Here is a 22,803-nt window from a genome sequence, read left to right as displayed (position 1 = left end):
GGCCAAATGACACTACTTTTCCTTCCTGCGTGACAACTCTGTTAACATTTTTGATAAATATGTATTATACATTTCCTTGAAAATATAGAGTCATGGGAAAAAACGCTAGAAGAAATACATCAAAATATTATGGTTATCTCTGAATGTCTGAGAGGGAGGATTACGGGCAATAGTTATTTTCTCCTGTGTACTTTTCTAGATTTTCCAAATATTTTACAACCAACATGTTTTATTTTACAATAAAGAAATAAACTTTTAAAAAACTGTTTTTGCCTGGCAGGAAGAGTATCCTTACCAAACAGATGAGATTATTGAGTCCATGGAGGGGAAGTGAGCTGCCTGCAATACCCAGTGAGTCAATGACCCATCCAGGGGCTGAAGGGGGGACACCTGACCCTTTTCTGGGGGGCTGCTTGCTACTGAGGCCATTGCTCAATACACAGGGAACCTGAAGACACTCTTCGATGGGTTATAGCATCCTTGGATGTCTCACTGGGATTGGCAATGTTTAATTGGAAATGCAGGACAGCTGTGTTGGGGAGCGAAGAGCATTGTCCTAAATGCATCGTGGACATCAACACATCAGCGGGTTTCATGTTGCAACTCATATTATAGATGAGGAAACTGAGGCCCAGAGGGTGGAGACAAATAATCTGATCCCCGAGAAAGGTGGTGGCAGAGCCCCGGATCTTTCTTGACTTTTCTTGGCCCCTTCTTCCTGGGTGGATACATAGCTGGGGTTGTGCCTGGCACAACCAACCGCTGGGAACTCATAAAACAAATGAGACTGGCTTGCAGTTGTTCAGAGTGTGGGCTTTGCTCAGCCACTGGCTGGCCATTTGACCACGGACTTCAGGCTCCTTATGTCTATGGTGGATGTAATAGCAGCACCTGGGACTGTTGTGAGGCTGAAGTAAGTTAACACATGAACACTGTTTGGAGCAGCTCCCAGCATATAGTAAATGCTCAATAGAGGTTAGCCAGTATTATTATCACTGTTGTTGTTTTCTTTGTGGGGATGGTTTCCAGAATTAACATCAGTCAATGTGACAGGGAAAACAGCAAAAATGCCAGAGAATGGGGCACACAAATACAGAAAAGGATATTTGCCAAGAGTACTGCCAAGATCAGAGTGGCAACAAGATCAGAATAACCCTCCCTCTGAATTGAACTTCTCTTCCTAGCAACCGATTTCTTTCCCAAAGAACGCAGTGGGGGTATTCTCCAGTGTGGAGCTGTCATTCTGGCAGCTGGTCTGAGCAGCTTTTCAAGTGTGGCAGGAAAGGCCTTGGGCCCCAGGTGCCTGCCCTCTATGCTGGAGCTAGGCTGCCCTCAAGCTTGGAGTTGGCCCTGGAAACCCGTTAATGGCAAGCCCAGAATGGTGGGGAAATGCCCTGAGCCCACAGTAATGGGCTGGAGCCTGCAGGCTCAGTGCTCTAATCATGGCTCTGTTCCTGACATGCTGTGTGACCCTGAACAAATCAATTACCTTCTCTGTGCTTTCATGTTCCCAATTGTAAATCAGGGCATGGCCCTCTGACCTGTGTCCAGCTGGGAAGTGGGTATCAAAAAACTTTAAAAAGGCAAAAGCAAAATCACACAGCTCAGAGGCACTACTGGAAAAACCGCGGAGACAAATAACTACAGAGACACACCTAGGCCCCTCCCGGGCACCGTGGCCGGGCTGGCTCCACAGTGGTCCACGTGCACAGTGAGAGCTCTGGGAGAAAGGCCAGCAACAGGACAGTGTGGGACAAGCAAAGGGCTTACCAGCAACTCCTTACTGAGTGTTATCCAAACAACCACAGTTCTCTCATTATTGGACAACTTCACTGGAAAGTTTTGCATAAAAAGGAAGTTTTTCAAATTGAAAAATGGATTTCTTTATTGCTTCATTTAAAGGAGTAAATAAAACCTTTTGTCCCCCTTGGGATAATCTGTCCTCCAGATGACCTGGGGGACACTGTTAACGTTTTAGAGCTGTTTTGCAGGCCGCAGCGTCTTGGGGCTGGTGTGTCCGAGGGGCGAGGCACTTGCTCCTGTGTCTGGCCCTACAGCACCCCAGGCATGTGTCTGCTGCCTCCTTTCCCAGTATGGCTCCCTTTTTTCACTCCCGCCCCTGTGCTGGATTTTCAGCGCTTTGAGGGCAGGTGCTGCATTCTTTGTCTCTGCTCCAGGATCTAGCACATTTTCTAGCTCACACTGTGTGTGTTCTGTAAGTGTTTGTGGTTTCCCTGACAAAAATGTAAAAACTCGGAGCGTTTACTCCCGGCCAGGCAGCTGCTGAGAACACTGTCTTCAATGGAGTGAGCACTGGGCTGGGAAACTGACTCTGCCCCTACCTACCAGTAAGAACTCAGCAATTTATTTTCCTCTATGGAGCCCAAGTTTCCCAACTCATTTATTCATTTTAATCAACAAAGAGTCATTGAGCACCTATGTTGTGCCAAGAATCATTTGAGATACTGACTGGGGGAAGATATTGATATGAGGAAGAGTATCAGACCCAATCTCCCCACAGAGAGGAAGAGAGATATGAAAACCACCTCCATAAAATGTAGTGGATGCACACCCACTAGGATGGCTAAAATAACAAGACAGATAATAGTAAGTGTTGACAAGGATGTGGAGCAATTAGAACCCTTATACATTACTGGTGGTAATGTAAGATGGTGCAGCCACTTTGGAAAACAGCTTGGAAGTTCATCAAAATGTTAAATATAGAGTTACCATATATCCAGCAATTCTGCTCCTAGGTATATACTCAAGAGAAACGAAAACATATGTCCACACAAAAACTTCTACACAAATGTTCACAGCAGCATAATTCATAATAGCCAAAAAGTGGAAACAACTCAAATGTCCATCAACTGATGAATGGAGAAACAAAATGTGGTATATCCATACAATGAGATATGATTTGATGATAAAAAGAAATGAAGGACTGATACCTGCTACAACATGGATGGGCCTTGAGAACATTATGCTAAGTGAAAGATGTAATTATAAAAGACCACATATTGTATGATTCCATTTATATGAAATGCCCAGAATCCCAGAATAGGTAAATCTATGGAAACAGAAAGTAGGTTAGTGGTTGCTTAGGGCTAGTAGTGGTGGTGGGGGGAGGGTGCTGGAGGGAAATGAGGAGAGATGGCTAGAAGTTTCTTTTTGAGATGATAAAAATGTTCTAAAGTAGATTGTGGTGATGTTTGCACAACCCTGTGACTATGCTCAAAGACACTGAAGTGTACACTTTAAATGGGTGAACCGTATAGTATATGAATTATATCTCTAAAAAGTTGTCAATAAAAAATAATGGATGTTACGGGGGGGTCCAGAGGAAGAAGAACCAATTGTACTTGTGGAGGATGGTCAGAGGAGACTTCCCAGAAGAATCGACTCTTAAGATGAGTCTTTAAAGAATAGATGTGACTCTAGAAGGGAAAGAGCATTCTAGGCAAGGGATAGTGCATGAGCAAAGCCATGGAGGCATGAGGGAGCTGAGACGTGGTTTGATACAGCTGGAGCTGGAGTACATGGAAGATTGGGAGGATGAGAGAGGCAGGTGGGTGATAAAAGATAAGGCTTGAAACATGGGGGAAGTATGGGTGTAGAGGGCTTCTAATGCCATGTTACAGAGCTGGGCTTTAGCCTGCACAGTTTCTCTCTGCCATGAGGATGCTGAGAGCATGGCTTACAAGATCTTGCTTGGTTCTCAACATATATGCTGTTTCTAGAGCACAGATCTTAGGTCTGTCTCTTGAAGACCGTGTAGCCTTTGAAAGTTGCCACCGAGAGGACACAAGAGGCACTAGACGTAAGGAAGGTTGCCCAAGCTCCCATACCTGGGGTGATGGGGGCAGGGGGAGATATGGGCATGGGCTGGCGTGGGGTGGGGTGGGGAAGCTCCCATCTACTCACTGCACAGCTGGCCCTCGTCTTCTCCCTGGGTGCAGTCCGGGTGGAAGTCGCAGGCCTGCCCGAGCTGGAGGACTGTCCCGTTCCAGCAAGTGAAGGAACTCTGCAAGGCCATCTTGGAGCCCGGGGACGTTCCTGGAGAGCACACAGAGACACATGCCCCTGGTCAGTTTGGGTGGCCCTCTGGGAAGTCTTCAGGGAGAGCATCACTCTGCCCTGCTGGTCACACCCCAAGGCCTGACTGACACCTGCTTCTCAGTCTGGCCACAGCGAGGGCCAACACCAGGAGGCTGAGAGGAAGTCAAAGCCCCTAACACACCCGCAGCCCTCTGGCGGTCTCACTTTCTAGAGATGGTGAGTAGCAAGGTGGCCCGAGGTTTGGTCCATGTTCCCCCAACACTCTGGGGTCCTCAAACCCATGGCTTCAGTGTGCCGGGTGGACAGCCTGCAGGTGGAGTCTCATCTGCGTACAGGCAGCTCTACCCTCAAGGTTGAATTTGGGGCATATGTGGTCCAGTGTGTCTTCCCCGTGTTCTTGACCCCAGATTCCACCGTTGGAGTGATTCTAGAAACATGCAGCACTTCCTGTTGTTGAATGCAAGGAACACTATCGTGAGAGCCGGGGCCTTGGGGCCTGGACCACCTCCTCCATGACTGGCTGTGTGATGCTGACCCTGCCCCTTCTCTCTCTGGTCCCCTGTCTCTCCGTCTACAAAAGGAGGGTTTTTGGTGATATTTCTAAGGTCCATTCCAGGTCTGAAATTCTTAGATAAATCATATTATCCAGTGAGAGAAGAGAGAGGGGGCAGTTTATAATGAACACATTAGAAGTTATTTGTTTCTGTATCAAGAACAATGCATTCTGATAATTAATTAACCTGTGACTCCAGAGAGCCAGGATTCTGGGAGGAGAAGGCTGGCCAGGCCTAGCCTGCCCTGTTGAATGGGGGACCTGGCCTGGGGACCACCTAGCAAGGACCTGGCTGGTGCTTCTGAGTGTGCCTCCTGCCACCCAGCTCTAGGTTAGTGTGGGATGGGGGAGACTCTGGTTCCTGTAGTGATGACCAGGCAGGGCCCCCCTGGGTCGACCCCCAGGTCTAGCTGCCTTGCACTCTGTCCTCTTGTCTAGCTCCATCCCCATGGTAGCTGGTGCCTCAACAGTCTCCCCACCCCATCCCACCCACCTCAATGCTAAGCTGGGTGTGGAGAGGATGAACCAGGACCCTCACTTGGACAAGTCCCATAGTCTTTCTTTGCCTCACATAAGGGGTGGGCTTCTCCAACCCTGGCTGTGAAATTAGACTCCCCTCTATTCAATTTTACTGTAATACAACCTCCCAGGTGATTGTGAGGTGGGACTCCCCAGGTTAGGTGATCTTTAATATCTAAAATTCCATGATATTTTTAGTTCATTGGACTGTTTCCAACAGCCCTGAAACTAACATCAAGTCCGGTTGGTTTACTTCTAGAATCCCTCTGTGTAGCTTAGCACATCACGCCCTGTAAAGAAGCTATGCAAGTCTTAACAGTGTCCATTTCCTAAGTGGGAAACTGAGTCAGAGAGTTCAAGTGACTTGCCTAAGGTCACACAGCTGGTAAGTAGGATTCAGACCCAGCCTGTCAGACAGCAAAGCTTCCTTCTCCATCTCATGGAAGGGAGGCACTGGAGGAGGCCTTGGGGCCTCTTTAACAGGCTGGTCCAGATAAGGCTCAATTTGTCAGCTGCCGGCAGATGGCCATACAGCATTGTCAGATGGGCCTCCAGCCTGGCTGGGCATTCTCTGTGACTCCTGCGCGTGGAAAACACAAGCCCTGCTTCCTTCAGGGAATCACATCCAAACTCTTTAACCTGTTCTTCAAGGTCCTCTGTGATTTGGGCCCCAATTTCTTTTCCTGACTCACCTGTCTCTGTCTCTCCCCACGAAGCCTGTGCTCCAGCCTCATCTGACGTTGGTTCCATGTAACCTGGCTCTAGAACACGTGTGCATGTTCCCCTCTTCTTCACCAAGTTGTTTGAGCCTCTGTGTGTCTCCCAGCCCTAGCCAGTGCCTGCCCCAGGAGGGTTCACGAAAAGCCTGCGCATGAGGTTACCTGTCTGTGGTAGGCTGAATAATTGACCCCCCAAATAGCCACATCCTAATCCCCCAAACCTGCGAATATATTACTTTATGTGGTAAGAGGGACTTTACTGATGTGATTAAATTAAGGATCTTTAGGTGGGGAGAGTATCTTGGGTTATCCAGGTGTAATCACAAGGGTTCTTATCAGAGGGCAGCGAGAAAGTCACAGTAAGAAATAGGAGATGTGCTGATGGAAGCAGGAGTTTGGAGTAATATGAGGAAAGGGTCATGAGCCAAGGAAGGCAGGCGGCCTCTAGAAGCCAGAAAAGGCAAGGAAGCGGATTCTCTCCTAGAGTCTCCAGAAGGAGCCAGCCTTGCTGACAACATGACTTTAGCCCAGTGAAACTGATTTCAGACTTCTGCCCTTTGGAACTCTAAGAGAATAAATTTGTGTTGGGGTTTAAAAAATGTTTTAAGCTACTAAGTTTGTGGTAGTTTGTTACAGCAGCCATAGGAAACTAATACACCATCTAAACCCGACTCCAGCTGAAATAATAGACTATGTCAGCTGAGGCCCCGGTCCTCTGGAGCCCAGTGTAGCTTGAGATCAGCTTCTCAGGTCTTTAACTTGTTTTGTGACTGGATCTCTGTGGTTCCCTGTACTAGTTACCTCTGCCCCTTTCTTCCTCACACAGAAGGAAAAATGCACCCCCGTCTATCCCTATTCCTCAAGGCAGCCTAAGACAATGTTTTATCCAAACCCCCTGTCAATTCCAAGTGCAGGGAAATGCACAATGAAAACTTACCCTACTGCCTCCCCAAATACTCAGCACACAGGACCAAAATACAAAAAGAACGACAATAAGAGACACAATGCTTGTTCTCAAAGGTAAATGCCAAATTCATTTTATAGCTTTAATTCTGCGCATCAATTCTCCACTTGTCAGTCATGCCCTCTTGGAAGCTGGTAAATAAAATGCTTTTAAGGAACTGGTGCTGGTCCCTGGCAGGTCCCGTCTTCGCCATGCAGAGAGGGAGGAGGGGAGTCCTCCCTGAAGCACTGACTGCTTTGCTAGGGGTGGCTGTGGACTTTGTCCCAGGAATCAAGGGCACAGCCAGGACACCTGGCATCACATATGGCATACCTGCCACCTGTCAAGCACAGCATCAGGACTTCATCTGCCTGCTCACTAAACCCTATACCCACCGGGACAGGGCGGCTTTATTATTTCCACTTAATGGGGGAAGTTTCCAATTAAGTGAAGGTGAGAGGAGGTGGCATGCAGGTGGCCTCCAGCTGGGGGCGGCTATGAGGGCCAGACTGGTGTGTCCACCCCAGTTGGTGGGCCTCGCCTGCCCAGTGACACCGCCTGTCCTCCCTTCCCCTCCTTCAGGGCAAAGGTGTTTAGGATAATACAAAAAATTGTCCTTCACCTTTGCTTGGTGATTTCTAGTTTCCAAAGCATCTTTTCCTATGCCGTTTATGTGATCATTAAATACAGTTAGGACCTTATGGCCCTCGCTCCCAGCCCTGCCGAAGAAAGCAAGCAAAATAGAAAAACCTATAAAGTCTTCCTCAACCTATGGAACAAATGGAAGCTGTGTCGTGTTTTATTCACACCTTATGATTAGGCCTTCTTCCTCATTGTGTGTCTTCATGAACATGTGCGTGTTTCACACACCAATGACTTGTCATTCCCCAAATATGTCTTACAATTTCTTTTACTTCCCTTCATTCTAAAAATATATGCCTATTGTCTAAAGTTTGAAAGCAGGGGAAAAATAAACAAAACCAATGCCCAGAATCCCACTATCCAGAGGCCAACATTTTTAACATCTTGGAAGATTTCTCTTTAGTTTTTTTGGCCTATGCTTTAAAAGTCTGTATAGGTGTGTCATATGTATATATGCCTCAAAATAATCAAGGTGATATCACAAGTTTTTCCAAGAGTTTAAAAATTCCCCAGAAGAATACTTTTTAATGGCTACAATACTGTGTGATATGTACCATTATTTATTTAAACAGTATTCAATGACTGGATTGTTGGACTGTTTCTAAAAACACTTCGAAGACTATCTTTGACCATAAACCTTTGTTGACATTTCAGATTATTTTCATAGGATGGATTCCCAGAAGTGGAATTACTGAATCAAAGGGTATAAACTTTTTAAAGGCCCTTGATACATATTGCCAAATTGCTTTCTAGAAGTTAATCCAATTTACACTCTCACCAGCTGTGTTCATACATGCGTGTCCCTCTTACTACATCCTGGCCGATCCTGAATGTTATCATGATTTTTAGTTTTAACTAAAGGTATTTCCTGGCTGTTCTATTTTGTATTTCTTGGGCAATTAGTGAGGCTGAGTATTTTTTTCATATGTTACTAGCTTTATTTTACTTTGACCTTTAAAGATTTGCCCATTTCCTTTTGCCAATTTATCTGTTAGGATCTTCACGTTTTCCTATTGAATTGTATGAAATTATTAACAAAGACATGAAACTATTTATTATATGTTTGACAATTTTCCCCAGTATTTTATGTGTATTTTCATTCTGTTTATAATGTATCTTGATATATAGGAGTTTTCAGTTAGTATGTAATCCAAACCTATCCATATTTTCCTTGGTGATTTCTTCTTTTTCTTTCACACTTAGAGAGTTTGTTCCATGTGGGATTGGTAATTGTGGGTCACCCTTTGTAGTCTTTGGGTTGCCTTCTCATCTGGGAAAACGTCTTCTACCATCTACTCTTCTTTTAATGAGGATCTAGACCTCATTGACGACATTTTCCTGGATTCCCCCATTCTCCCCCTCCATAAACCATCTCTTCACTTGGACTTGTATAGCACATTACTTCTTCTTGCCTTTAACGTGGTGGACATTCTGCCTTAGCTGCTTGTATGCTTGTCTTCCTCACCAAACTGTAAGTGACGTGAAGGGAGGTATCACGTCTTATATTCATGAGTCTACAGCAGTGCCTTGTATAGAGATCTTCCCACCCCAAGATTTGGGAAGTAAGCTGATCCTATGTATTATCTGTGGAAGGTATGGTTATGCCCATTTTATAGTTGAGAATACAAAGGCTCAGAGTGGTTACATGGCTTCCTGAAGGATTGGTGGAAACCCATAATTTTGACATCTTGTTCTCTATCTTTTGTACTGTGTCTGTCTGTCGGGACCCCTCCAGGTGATGACTGTCCTCAGGAGCAGTGATGGTGTGTATGGAAGGGCAGGACGTCAGTCTCCCTGCTCTTCACCCACAAACCTCGACCAAGGAGGAGTCCAGTAGTGGGAGGGTGGTGCTGCTTTCACTCTCTGGATGCCCTGGAGAAGCTTATTCCCAGGACTTCTCTTCCTTGACTAAAGCACAACGACAGTCCAGAGCAGCCATATCCTTCAGCTCTGCTTCCACCAGCTCTTCCCCATCTCCTTCCCCCGGCTGGAGACTACAGGCTCCTTGGCATTGCCTCCTCCGTACCACAGGGAACTGTATGCTTGCGAGAGATTCAATTAGATGGACGCCTGGTACTCTGATCTCTACAGCCAGCCCAAACTCAAAACTAATGAGGCACAACAAAAAACAACTGCTCTGTCTTCTTAAGCTTTTTTTATGGAGCCCATGAATTCCAAGGAGGGAAGTACCCTTGGTGAATGGTTTTAATCAAGAGCCTGAGTTTCCTAAACAGCATCCTCTCTGTGGTTGTGAAATGATTGTTTTGGCTTATGCAGTGGGGTAACCGAAGGCATGGGGTGGTCATAGCCTGCCTCCGGACCAGCAAGAAAGGGCTGGGGCTTCTATATAAAGAGTCAGCCCCCACTCCCTGCTGGCACTTCCTGATGCTTTCCACTCCCAGGTGCCTGCTGGTGATTCCCGGTAATCGCTGAAACACCAAAAGCCCTAATCACAGAAAGGTTAGGGAGATCTGAGATCAAGGCACTCTGGGGAGAGTTGGTGCTTGGGAGTCTTTTGTTAGTAAGGGTCTTCTCAATGGGAATTTATTTATTACCTTTGAAACAGCAGTTCTTCCCAGAATAATGATGTAAGTCACCAGGGGTAGTAAATTGTCATCGTTCCTTGCCTTTGTATAGCATTTTAATAGCTTACAATGTGCTTTCCTAATCCTTCTTGTTTGAACCTCATAAAAAACTGGCAGAAGTTATTATTATTCCCATTTGATTAATCAGAAGATTGAGGATTTGAGAGACTAAATCACGTACAGAGAAATGTTTTTTAAACAGTGAGGCACTACAAAATGCAACCAGCTCCTTGCTAGGTGCTTTGCCTGTGGTCTCACAGCTAGTAAACTGCAGGGAAAGGTACAGAACCTAGTCAGATGATCCTAGTGGAGTTCTCCCACGACTCAGATTAGATCACCTTCCAGAGCAGTGCCCTGACTGCCCATAGGAGTCACCTGGGAAGTCAGAAATACTGTTGATGTTCAGGCCCCACCTGGACCAACGAAATCGGTATCTCTGAAGGAGAGGCCCTTGGCCTTGATGGTTTTAAAAGCCCCTCAAGGGATTCTCATGGGCATAGGGTTGAGAACGACTTCCTTAGAGAGATGGAGGATCAGCTCCTGAGCACCTGTGTGTCTTGGGTGCATCCTTTACCTCCATGGGGCTCTACTGCCCCCTGGTGCAATGAGAATGTGGCCTCAAATCCAAACTCCAAGACCCTTTCCATCTGTGACATCCTGATTCCGGGGTTCTGGACAATGGTTGTTGGTAGCTCCATGTTTATAAGGCTGATTTGATATAGTTAGTGCCATCTTTACTAATGCTGACCATTTAATGACTCTCCCCTGAAGCCTTCTGCTCTCCCATGCATCTTTACTAAGCCGTTCACCCAGCAAGCTTCTCTTGGTTGCCTCATGTTGGCTTTTCCTGTCTCAGTCATCTGTCATTTGCATCCTGGAACATCTCTCCTAAAACAGCATACCACATTTCTTAGCCCATTTATCTCCTATCCGGATGCAGTAGAAATTAGTTCAGATTTGCATCTGAGAAATGCATGGCCCGGGTCAGGTTACGTGAATTGCTGTTCTACACCACGGGTGTCTTATTAGGTTCACTCGCTGAGAATGATTCCTTTTCCCTAATTGTGCATTCAAAACAGAAACCCAACATAGTCTCCTCCTTCAATTGTGTCTTGGAGATTTGATGCTACAAAATCTACACAACTCTCCTAACTCAAATTTCTTTTTTAAATGAATGTCAAATTTTAGGGCACTTAATTTTTAATTAAAGTGATTTATGTGGCATTAAAAAAAGCATATTTGTAGCAGCTTTTGGGCTGTCTCCCACCTGCTTGCTCTTGCCTAACCGATGACTCATTAAAGGGGAAAATTGAGTGCTGCTTCAGTGAGAAGGGGGTCTTGCTCTTAAAGAGAAGAGGAGACTACGTGTGGGAGGAGGCTGGCTTCTGGAGAAGGGAGGTCAGGGGTGGGGCTGGAGCTGGAGCCCGGAGGCTGGGCCAGGTTCCTCCCTGCCATTAGAAACTTAATGTTTCCCAGGATGAGGAGAATCAGGTGCTCAAGGGTAAACAAGCTCAGAGACGTGAAAATGGATGGTGACATGATGAGGACGTAGTCAAACGGCATGCACAGGCTAACAGCCGCCGCCACTGTGCTGACGTTAATGGGGGTGTTGGAAGGCCTTCGAACTGTGTAAATTAAGCCTGGCAGAGACCAGTCCTGCTGAGGGCTTTGGGCCTCATAAATTGTAGTGTGGACAACCTCATTACAGAACTGGCATCTTGGGTTCCTACTCAAAATGTAAAGCGGTGAGGAGAGGGGCTAGCTGTGGAGGACTGCCAGCAGGCTGGGTAAGAGAGCACTGTACTGGGAACTGGGAGAGCTGGTCAGAGGCCCAGCCTTGCCTCTAGGCTTCTGAGGCCCTGAGCAAGTCACTTCTCCTCTGGGCCTCAGTTTCCTTGTTTGTAGACCCTCTAATGCCAGCCATTTGCATTTACCATGGGTTGAGGCTATTGTGTTGATGGTGTGTCCACAGACCCTCTGCATCAAAGTCACACAAGAGCTTGGTAATCACGCTGCTTCCTGGGTCCCCCGTAGACGTACAGAGTCAGAATATCTGGGGATGGAACTCTGGAACCACATGTTCCACAAGATCCCTGGGTGACAACTGGGTACACCAAAGTCTGAGAACCTCTAGTGTTAGAGAAATAAATGGATCTTCAGTTCCTTCTCCCCTTGGAAGAATCCCAAGCCTTCCAGCACCACCCACCCCCTCACCATGATGATTCCTTCCTTGGTCCAGAGTTCTCAGAGTTCCTTTCACACCTAGATTCCATTTCTGCTATTACTCCAGCAAACCCAAGGTATTGCTTTGTTTGTATTGATGAGTTTGTATTGATGAGACCCCTAAGGTGTAGATAAAATTATACTAGGTTCATTCTCCTCCTAGCTAGTGGTGTGAACTCTGACATAGTTCACAGGGTTTTTCTCTTCTGTAAATTAGGGATGCTATCTAATTTACAGGATTTTGGTGTGGATCAAATGAAATTGTGTACATAAAACAACATGTGGGATGCTAATGAGCTAATTTCAGAGAGTATCTGAGGAGTTGGGGAGAATGGGTCATGGGGGGTGGGTGGCAAGGGGTCAATGAAGAAGTTGGACAGGCCAGATCTTGGGGACAGACAGCACCTTTGGGAATCCCTCACATCCCATAGCAGAGGTGAGGATCTAAACGGCCAGACCCTTTCAGCAAAACAATGATAGAAACAAATGCAATAGTAATTTACAACACAAATAATAGCTATGAAAAATAATTGCAGTGGTGAATTTTCAAGATTGTCTTTGGAGTCACCTCACCACCAGAATTAGCTTTCTGAGCCCAGCTCCTTTTAGGTCCTACTCCTACCTTGAACTTTTGCTGGTTTCCACACCATTCAATATAAATTGAGGCTTTGCACACCTGGCACAACCCACTTTCCCACCTTTTCCGTGTTCCTTTGCATCTTTAGCTAAACACCATGACTTGCAGTTTTTTGAACGTGCAGCCATCACAACAGCCTTTGTGCAACCCGACTCTGTTGTCTAGAATCATCGTCTCCATCTGAACAATTCCTTCTAACTCAGATGTCACTTTCCCAATTGCTTGTTCTTCTCCCTTTAAGAAAGACATGTGGCTCCCTCTGGGGTGTGCTGGTAATTGCTATACACCTTTAACTGTGCACTCACCTCACCCTATTGCACAATTATGTCTGCATTGCTAGGTTCTCGCACTAAATACTAAATTCTTTGAGGCAGGGGGTCTGTCTTACGCATTTTATCTCCTGGAGAGTGCTTGGCACATAGTGAGTGCTAATGAAGGTACGTTGAAGGAGTGCAAAATAGATCACTAAGTTTAAGTAGAAGAATGGGATGAGGTGGAATTTCCTTGCATTCTGGAAATTGTTAACTCCTTTAGTTTACAATGGTAGAAATTCCACCCCTCCCCCCTTTCAGTCTTTGGATTATTGAACAACTATGTTCAGAGCTTCTGCTAAGAGCGTGGGACTGCGGTTAAGGTAGTGAACACAGAGTAACATGGGTGACCTAGTTTGATAGGTGGGCCACATGAGTCCTCTCTGGGGAGGTGATATTTGAGCTGATGCTGAAGGACAAGAGAGAGTCAGCCATACCAAAAGGCTGTGGAGGAGCAGGAGCTGCAACAGTGGGGGTGGGGAAGGATGCTCATGATCTAGAAGCAGAGCTAAGGCCAGGCTGGTTCAGGAGGGTCACGGAGGGTCTTGACGGGTGGCTGGGGAGGGAGGCAGAGGACCAATCAGGCAGGACATTGCAGGCTGTGGTAAGGCGTGTGGATTTTGCTTAAGGAGTTTAGCCAAGAGATTGAAAACAATTTGATTAGTTTTTTAGAAGATCATTCTGAGCAATTGAGGAAGAATAGATTGGCGAGGGCAATAGAAGTGGGTAAACTAGTTTGAAGGCCATTGTTATAAGCGACCAAGCAAGTGATGAAGGCCGCTCGCAGGAGGCTGGTAGAGCTGGAGAGAAGTGAGTGATGTGAGTTTCGCGTTGGGGGTGACCTTGACAGCACAGGCTGATGGCCTGGAGGTAAGGGTGAGAGAGAGGGGACATCAAAGATGGTGCGAAGATGAAACCACGGCTTCCAGCTGACGTGACAGAGCCACTGAGGGTGAGTTTCAAAATCCCAGCTCCTCAGACAGAGACAGTCTCCATGTAAATGTATGAAGAATCACAGAGATTCCTGTAGGCCATCAGTAGGAAAGCAGAATGTGTTTCATTTTCGCGGCTGAGCTCTCTGAAGAAGTTAAAAATTTTCTTATCCCTTTGTACCTTCAACACCCCCTTTATTTTGTTGCCTGGTCCTTTTCCCAAGCTTTCCGTATGTGGCATTTATCTTCATTGCTTTGCTGAAAAGACGCAGCAATAATTTTACTTTTAATATTGTAAACGACCTCTGTGCACTTTTCACCATTAATCTCCCTGAAAAGCGGTGACATTTAACCATTCTGCACCACAGCTTCCCATATAATACGTCGCTTCCTCCTCTTGTTTGTTCAGTAAACAGCAAACAACTCCAATCACACCTTGGAGAATTGATACTAATCACAAACAAATTACAGCTACAACTGAGACCACTGGAGGGATGCTGCAGATTATGCAGTGGAGAAGGCTGCTTGGAACGGAGAGCAGAGGTGAGCAGGGATCATTCATGCTGGAGGAGTAGAGACAGGAGCGCTGATCACGCCAGTGGCCTCTTGAGGTACCTCCACTGAAGGGGGCCAGGTGGATTCAGCCCCTTGAAGATAGATGGGAGATCATCTTGCCTCCATTCGACCCCTGGTAGCCATGGTGGAAGGGATGGCTGCTTACTGAGGAGACAAGATAGCCGTTGGGCGCTGATGCGGATGTCAATCATGATAACAATAAACACCACCCTCACCATTTATTGAGCTCTTATCATCTTCTAGGTACCACATTGAAGGCTTTATAAGCAGTATTTTATTTAGTCCTTATAGCAACTATGTGAAGTAGTTATTTTCTCCATTTTACTGAGAAGGAAACTGGGATCCAAGGATTTGTAAGACCATTCCTAAGGTCATAGAGGCAGGATTTTATGTCTATGTGACCCTGAAGCCCATGCTCTTTATTAATACTCTAGACCTACCAGGTGGAAAAAGCCATGTGAGAAGCCCCAGGAATAAATGAGAGGGAGGATGGTAGACTACAAGGCAGTAGATCACCAGGGAGAGAATGTGTGTAACGGGCTGGAGACAGAGGCCCAAGCAGATAAGCTGGCAGTCTCAGGGAACTGTGGAGGGGTGGAGGGATAGAGAGTGAGGCTGGCTGGGATTCTGGATTGGACAGTCCCTCAAATTGCTGGTAAAACCTTTTTAGGGGAATCCTGTACCAGATAGGTGATAAGACAGGATCCAGGCACAGGGGAGCAAGATGAATATCAGAGTCCGTGGTTTTTTTCCTGGGCCAGCCAAAAATCTCATCTCTTTCAGAAGTTGTTGGGGTCCAGTGAGATAGTCATGGAAAAGTACTTTGTAAACTACTGAGTGCAGATGATTAAGATTTTATTTTTATTATTAACCACCAACATTCATACAGGATCTCACAAAGCCATAAGTGGCTCATCCCTCACTTCCTTGTCTTTACTGAAATGTTAGCTTCTCAGTGAGGCTTTCCCTGGTGACCTTATTAAAATCTCTCCCCTGCCCCACCCTAGACACTTCCTGTCTCCCTTCCCTGCTGTATTGTTTCTCCTGATACTTACACTCTGGCAATATACCCTTTCCTTATTAGTTTTGGTACTAGTCTTTCTACCCCACCAGCATTAAGGGGATGGAGAGCTTAGTGTGTATTTTCACTGCTGAATTCCCAGTTCCTGGAACAGTGCCCAGCATATAGTGGGCTGTCAATAAAAGTTTTTGGAAGAATAAGTGAATATATGCTCTTTAATAAAAAATTGGGGGCAATGGGTTCAGAAGAAGGATTTTTGCTTTATTCACCATTTAGAAGTGGTATTTCAGAGAAAAGGCATTTCACTGAAGAGATCTTCCATGCAGCCCTAACCCCCATGGCTACATGTGTACAAAGCTGGGATTTGTCCATATAGAAACCAAATCATGTAAGAGGCTCATTGCAGCAACGGTGGCCTTCTCTGTTTCTAAAGACCTTGCTTGGCATTGCCAACTCCATTCAGGATGATGGCTGCATGCTCATACCCACAATGGAGCACTAACTGGAAGGTCAAGGAAGCTGCAGCAGGCCCGGGCTTCTGGGAGCCCAGCAGACACGGAGGAGAGAAGTGATGGCTGATTCACAGTAAATTGTGAGAGGCTGGGAGACTGTCAGAAAGTACTTTCCATTCCAGGCTCAAAACCAAGGGGGTAGTTGGGACCAGGCTCCAAGCTAGTAATGTTCAGTGGATGGGCCACTTCCAGACAGGGTCAAGAGGAAGCACGGTCTCCTTGGAGGAAATGTGACGAGCTTCTGTGTTATTCAGTTTGACAGGCCCAGTCCAGGTAAAGAAATCTGGGAAGGGGGCAGAGTCTCCTATGAAAAGATGAAAGTTGCTTGCTTTGGGTAGGAGTCAAGAATCTCTTTGCAGTTTTTAGTTTTTAGTTCTTTTCTAAGACTCTGATGTTAGGGTCTGACTTTCTCAGAATCACAAAACTGGGAGAAATCCAGTGAAGAAGGAAAGCTGGATGACAGAAAGGAAGAAAGGATAAATAATAATAATAACAAGAAATAATATTAAATGAGTACCTACTATGTGTCAGCCATTTTTTGTGTACTATCTTTGACTTGATTCCTTGAATGGACATAAGTGAAATATACAAGAAGATGAGTGATTTAGAATGGCTACTATCAACAAAATGGAAAATGACAAGTGTTGGTGGGATGTGGAGGAGAAATTGGAACACTTGTACACTGTCAGTGGGAAAACAGTATGCTACAACATGGATGAACCCTGAGGACATTTGCTAAGTGAAATAAATCAGTCACAAAAAGACAAATACTGTATGATTCCACTTATATGAAGTACCTAGGGTAGTCAAATTCATAGAGACAGAAAGTGGAATGCTGATTGCCAGGGACTGGGGGAAGGGGAGAATGGGGAATTGTTTAATGGGTATGGCGTTTCAATTTTGCAAGATGAAAAAGTTCAAGAAACTGGTTGCACAATGTGAATACATTTAACACTACTGAACTGTACACTAACAAATGGTTAAGATGGTGAATTTCACGTTATATGTATTTTATCACAATCAAAAATAAAAGATGGCTGATTATGCTGGCCTTGAAAATAGGCCCTAATTAAGACAGCAGGGCAAGACATCAGCGTGGCCTAATGAGAAAAGCCTATTGTTGTGGCCCTGTAAGGAGTTCAGGCTCTTCTTTTAAATCCCCTCTCTGTTTGGCTTCCAGCGGAATATGCTGGTGTGTGAGGCAGTGGACAGAGCCTGAATGCACTGGCCTGGCAGTGAGGAGGCCTCAGATCTGCCCCGACACTGCCAGGTACTAGCCGAGTGATGTTGCACTAGGCATATGCCCTCTCTGGGCCTTGGTCTGATTATCTGGAAATGATGGGATTGGACCAGGTGGGCTCTAAGGGGCCTTTCTTCTTCCTCCCTGGTAGGTCGAGGTCTCAGCCAACAACAGGGAACAGTGAAGAACTCCACATGTAGGAAGAAGTTGCCAGGGAGGGGGAGGGGAGTCTGGTAATGATGATAAATGTGGATGACAATTTGAAAGCCTATGGGGAGACTCCCAGCTCAGCTAGAATCCTCTCAGTCCTTGCTCTTGCTGTTAAATGTGGGGCACGTCACGCAGAGGGCTGCTTCAGGCCCAGCAGGTCCCCAGGCACACAGAGCTCCATTTCCACTTTTATGAGTATTTTCCGAACACTCAGGCGCGTTTCTGCCAGGTACTATATGCTCTAGAGTGAAGCGCTACTGAACAGAGTTTACAATTTTGTTTAGAGAAAATAGGTGAGAAAACAGACAAGACTTGATGGGACAGGTCTGTAAGGACACCTACAGGACTACTCATGCCCACTAGTCTTGCACAGACCCCCCACCATGTCCCAGGGGCACAGGTGCATGCATCCTCTCAGTTCAGGAAGGATCCAGAAAGGAAAGTGGTTTTGCCATGGAGCTCTACAAGTGCGACCTGTTTTATATGGATCCGATGGACAGCTTTTTAACTGTGTGGCTGTCCTGAATCTCCACTTTGTAATTTGCCAAGCATGTGCAGAGGCTAAGGAAAGAGTTTGGTTTTGAAGATAGCTGGACCAAATTTGAATTCTAACTTCACCATTTGGTCTTGTACAAAGTACTCAATTGCCTTGAACTTTAGCATCTATCTCTCAGGGTTGTTTTAGGGTTTAGAAAAACTACAGGTAAGCCTCAGTGCCCGGTACATAGTAGGTGTTCAATAAATGGTAGATGATGAAGAAAACATAATCTATACCCTTGAGTCCATCCTGTATGTTGGGGCAGATATGTGGGCTAAAATATGTGTGTGTTGTGACAGTTTTCAAACTTATCTGCAAATTCTTTTAATAATCCTCTTGAGAGGATTATTGAGAGGTGGGGATCTCTGTTGACTCCTCTTGAATCTGGGCAGGCTTGTGACTGCTTGGACTGATAGCATATGATGGGAGCCACCATGTGACTTTTGAGGCTGGATCGTAAAAAGCTGTGCAACTCCCACCTTGCTCAGGGGTACATTTGGCGTTGGAGCCCAGAGCTTCCATGGAAGAAGTGTGACTGTCTGAAGGCTGCTGTGCTGGAGAAGTCAAGGGTAGGCACTCTGGAGACAGTCCCAGCTGAACCCAGCCTCCTCACCGTCTTTGCCAATGCAGCCGGCATGTAAGCAAGGCCATCCTGGACACTGCACACCCACTGATCTGCCAGCTGAATGCCACTGCATAACCTCCATCAATGCCACATGGTACAAAAAAATTACCTAGCTGAGCTCTGCCCAAATTCTTGTCCCAGAAAATATAATAGTTATTGCTTTAAGCAGCTACACTCTGGAGTATTTGTTACTCAGAAATAGGTAACTGGAATGTATGAATGATAGGCACACAAAGGAGGGTGTCTGACTATAGGCCCAGGAAGGCTCTAGAAAAGAGGCAACACTTGAGTTGTGCTCAAAGAATGGGCAGGAGTTGATCCAACAGGGAGAAAGGACAAGGGAGCCCCAGGAAGAGGATGGCATGCTCAGGGAATAGCAAGTTGTCTGGGTGACCCCCAGTACAAGCAGGGGTGAGTGGGGCAAGCTGGAAAAACAGGCAGGAAGCCATTCATGAAAGCCTTGAATGACACACTAAAGACTTCAGACTTTAGGCTTTATATGCATTATCTTATTTAGACTATACAGCAACTGCATGAAATAGCTGTTATCTTCATTTTACGAGAAGGAAACTGGGATCCAAGGATTTATAAAACCATTCCTGAGGTCACAGAGTATCAGCAGAGCCAGGATTTGGATGGTCTGCGTGCATGACTCTGAAGCCCATGCTCTTAATCAATATGCTAGACCCGCCAGGGTGGAAAAGGCCATTTTAGAAGTCCCGGGAATAAACAAGAGGGAGGATTGTGGACTGCAAGCCCATAGGTGACAAAGAATATCTAAAATACTTTCAGAAGGGATGGGACCAGAGCAGGAGACAGACATAGGACCATGTCATAGAGAGGTGTGGAGAAAGGCATGGGGTGGGGATGGGAGGGGGTCGGAGATGCTGGTGGCCAGAGGGCCATCACAGGAGTCCAGGGAGGGCAGGGTCAGGACAGGGCTATGGGGTGGAGAGGAGGGGGTTGGTGAGAGCTATTTCAAAGGTAGAATCGTCAGGATAGGACTATGGGATGATGGAGGAAGAAGTACAAGATGGCGTTGAGGTTCAAGCATCTGGGCAACGGTGGACCTTTATCTGCAAAGGCAGAAGGGAGGAGCAGGCTGCTGCCAGCTGTCGCATTCCTTCCTCTTGCAGGGCCTCCAGGGCCTCATAGGGCAGCCGCCGTGGTATCAGGGAGGCCCAGGAGGCAGGGCCACATTGGGGAATTTGGGGAGTGCCAGGAGGACTCCGACTGTGGCTCCGAGTAGCGTGACAGGATGGTCCTGAGGTGAGGGAGCACTCTGGGAAGGCAGGGCTCTGGGAGGGGCCGGCATGGGGGTCCTGTGTGGGGCTGCACCCACCAGCTGCAGAAAGGCAAGGTGTGGAGAGACAGCCTTGGCCACCCAGCTGGCCCTGGTCCACATTATCTCAGCTCCCCATCACAAGCTCCTCCCTGCTCCCCTCCGCCAGCTCCTTGTCGCTGTGGGTGGTCCTTGAGGCTCCACAGGCCCTCCCTACCCTGCAGTCCCCACAAGAGTTGATGTGTTGTGCATTCTCAGTGAAGCCAAGACTGGCCTGAAGGTGGAGGGGCGCCTTTTCCTCTCCCCTCCTCTGCTCCAAAGGTCTGTCTCTTCCTCCACGCCACCTACACTCACGCCAACAGTTTGTGGAGCTGGCGTGGCTGCGTCACGGCATCGGGGAGAGGCAGGCAGTGGCATCACTGCTTTGGCCCTGCTCCCCTGTGGTGAGTGACGTGGTGGAGATGACATACGGGGTTTCTCCCAGGGGGTCACAGCCTTCCCAGCCACAGCCACTCCCTCCCGCCTCCCCTCAGAGCATAGTGAGGAGGGGCAAAGTCTCTGGAGTTAGCAGACCGAGTTCAAGCCCAGCTCAGCCACTTACTAGTTGTGTGACCTTGGATGTGCCCAACCTCTCTGAGCCTCAGTTTCCTCTCTGTCGTTTTCTCTTGCAGGGTAATTGTAATTGTCTTTAGGAAAGCAGTCAGAGAGAGTCTGGCCTGTAACATTTCCCTCTCCAGTCCTCCCAGCTGCGATTCCAATTACCAACAAGAATGGGCAGGAAGCTGCATTCTGAGCTCAGATCGGCAGCCCCTGGCCTGCCTCATCAGCTGAGCTGAGCAGACGAGGGCCTCTCTCCGCTGCTCGGCACACGCCTGCCTCTTGGTGGACGATTGCAGGCCCCGGCTTCAGAGGGGGCTGCCCTGTGCTAGCTTCCCCTCGTGGCTCTCTGTTGAAGTGCTTGGCACAGCAAAGGGCAGAGGGCAGATGCCAGGTGGGAGAGAGGATGCTGGCTCAGACCGCAGGGGTTCGCGCCGCGTTGCAGTCTGATCTCGGAAGGTGAAGTAGCAGCAGAGACATTTCTAGACCTCCCTGGAGCATTGCCAATGTGCTGGCAGAGCAGCCTCCTTGCCTACTGCAGATTCTGGACCAAGGACCAGCACTACCAACGGTGAAGACCAGGACTCATCCAAGTCATCGACAGGGCCAGATCCACCAGCCTGGAATGTCTTATGTCAAAAGTAGGCTCAGCAAAGAGAAGACCCTCAGGAAGATGCTTGAGCACTGAAGGTCGCTGGGCTAAGCAGCCTACTTTCTGCAACAGTCACTTCAAACTTCTGAGGCTTCCCGTAAATGGAGGGTGAGGAGGAGAGGGAATGAGAATGAGTAGGCGTGGTGGGTTGGTGAGCTAGTTCATCACATTTGAATTTTACCAAGACTGGTGCTGGAGACCCATGTGTGCATCACTGTGAGTTTAAGTTTCAGAAAGAAAACGGAGGTGAAGGCCACTAGTTGGAACTTCTTACAAAGTCCACTGATGGCAAAGCTGCTCTCTTGGGTGAGAATAAACAAGCTTAAGTCTGAAAATAATACATGAAAAACTTAACTATTTCTGCATCGTTCGAAAAACGATTTGAGGCTACCTGCAATTACATATGATAAAAACATATGAATAAATAAATCAGGGTGATGTAAGGGTAATATTTTAGTACAAATGTGCCATAAGATTTTTACATAATAACTAAAATTTGGCTAAAGTACATTTCTGTGCTTCCTAGTAGCCAAAGCAAAAAGAGCAACAGGATCAATTGTAAGGTTCAAAGTGTTCATGGGAAAATGAATGCTCTTCCTGATCTTGAGCTCCAAGAGAAATTGTTTTGTGGGTCCTCATAAGTGGAACCTGCATCTGTATAGTCAATACAATAGTATGTTCATTTAGCCATTGTTAATAGTGCTATCTCTGAAGCACATAAATCATCTGAGGGTTAGATTTTAAAAAATCGAGCTTCATCAAATCAGCAAAGATTTTAAAATAATATTCGGCACTAGCAAGAATGTAGTGAGTTAGGGACTTTTACATACTGCCGGTGAGAAAGTGAACTGATAGAACTTTCTAGAAAAATTTGGTGATATGTTTCAAGAACCTTAAAAATTTTATTCAGACTCTTAGACCTTGAAGCTCCCCTTCCAGGAAATGTCTTTGAGGAAACAGCATTATACAGATATTTAGACCCGAAGATATTCATAGCAGATTACAATACCATAGAAGTAAAAACAAGGAAACAAGAAGTCTAACAATAGGAGACTGCTAATAAAGGCTGGCACACTTGCCAGCCCAGTGGTGCAAGCGGTTAAGTGTGTGCGCTCTGCTTCGGTGGCCCGGGGTTCACAGGTTCGGATCCCGGGCATGCACTGATGCACCGCTTGTCAAGTCACGCTATGGCGGTGTCCCATATAAAGTAGAGGAAGATGGGCATGGATGTTAGCTCAGGGCCAATCTTCCTCAGAAAAAATAAAAAAAAAAGATAGAGGGATTGGCATTGGATGTTAGCTCAGGGCTGATCTTCTTCACACACACAAAAAAGCTGGCACACTTGCATCACACAAAAATTTTTGAAGAACTTCTAATAACATGAGAAAAACTTCTTGATAAATTAACTTAAAACAAAAAACAAAAAA

At 46.5% G+C, this 22,803-nt stretch overlaps 1 protein-coding gene across 1 annotated transcript in view; it reads right to left on the bottom strand.

Moving 5' to 3' along the window:
- The window catches only part of ALK (ALK receptor tyrosine kinase), a 685,772-nt gene that overhangs the window by 121,264 nt on the left and 541,705 nt on the right, over nucleotides 1-22,803 (bottom strand). The window contains exon 6 of the mRNA XM_087436965.1: nucleotides 3,925-4,056. Coding sequence (XP_087293091.1) covers nucleotides 3,925-4,056 — 132 coding nt within the window. The remainder of the gene's footprint in view (nucleotides 1-3,924; nucleotides 4,057-22,803) is intronic.

This window comes from Ceratotherium simum, chromosome 11 (genome assembly GCF_057802395.1).
Source record: "Ceratotherium simum simum isolate JZ-2026a chromosome 11, ASM5780239v1, whole genome shotgun sequence".
Lineage (NCBI taxonomy): Eukaryota > Metazoa > Chordata > Mammalia > Perissodactyla > Rhinocerotidae > Ceratotherium > Ceratotherium simum.
This window is presented reverse-complemented; position numbering and strand designations above follow the sequence as displayed.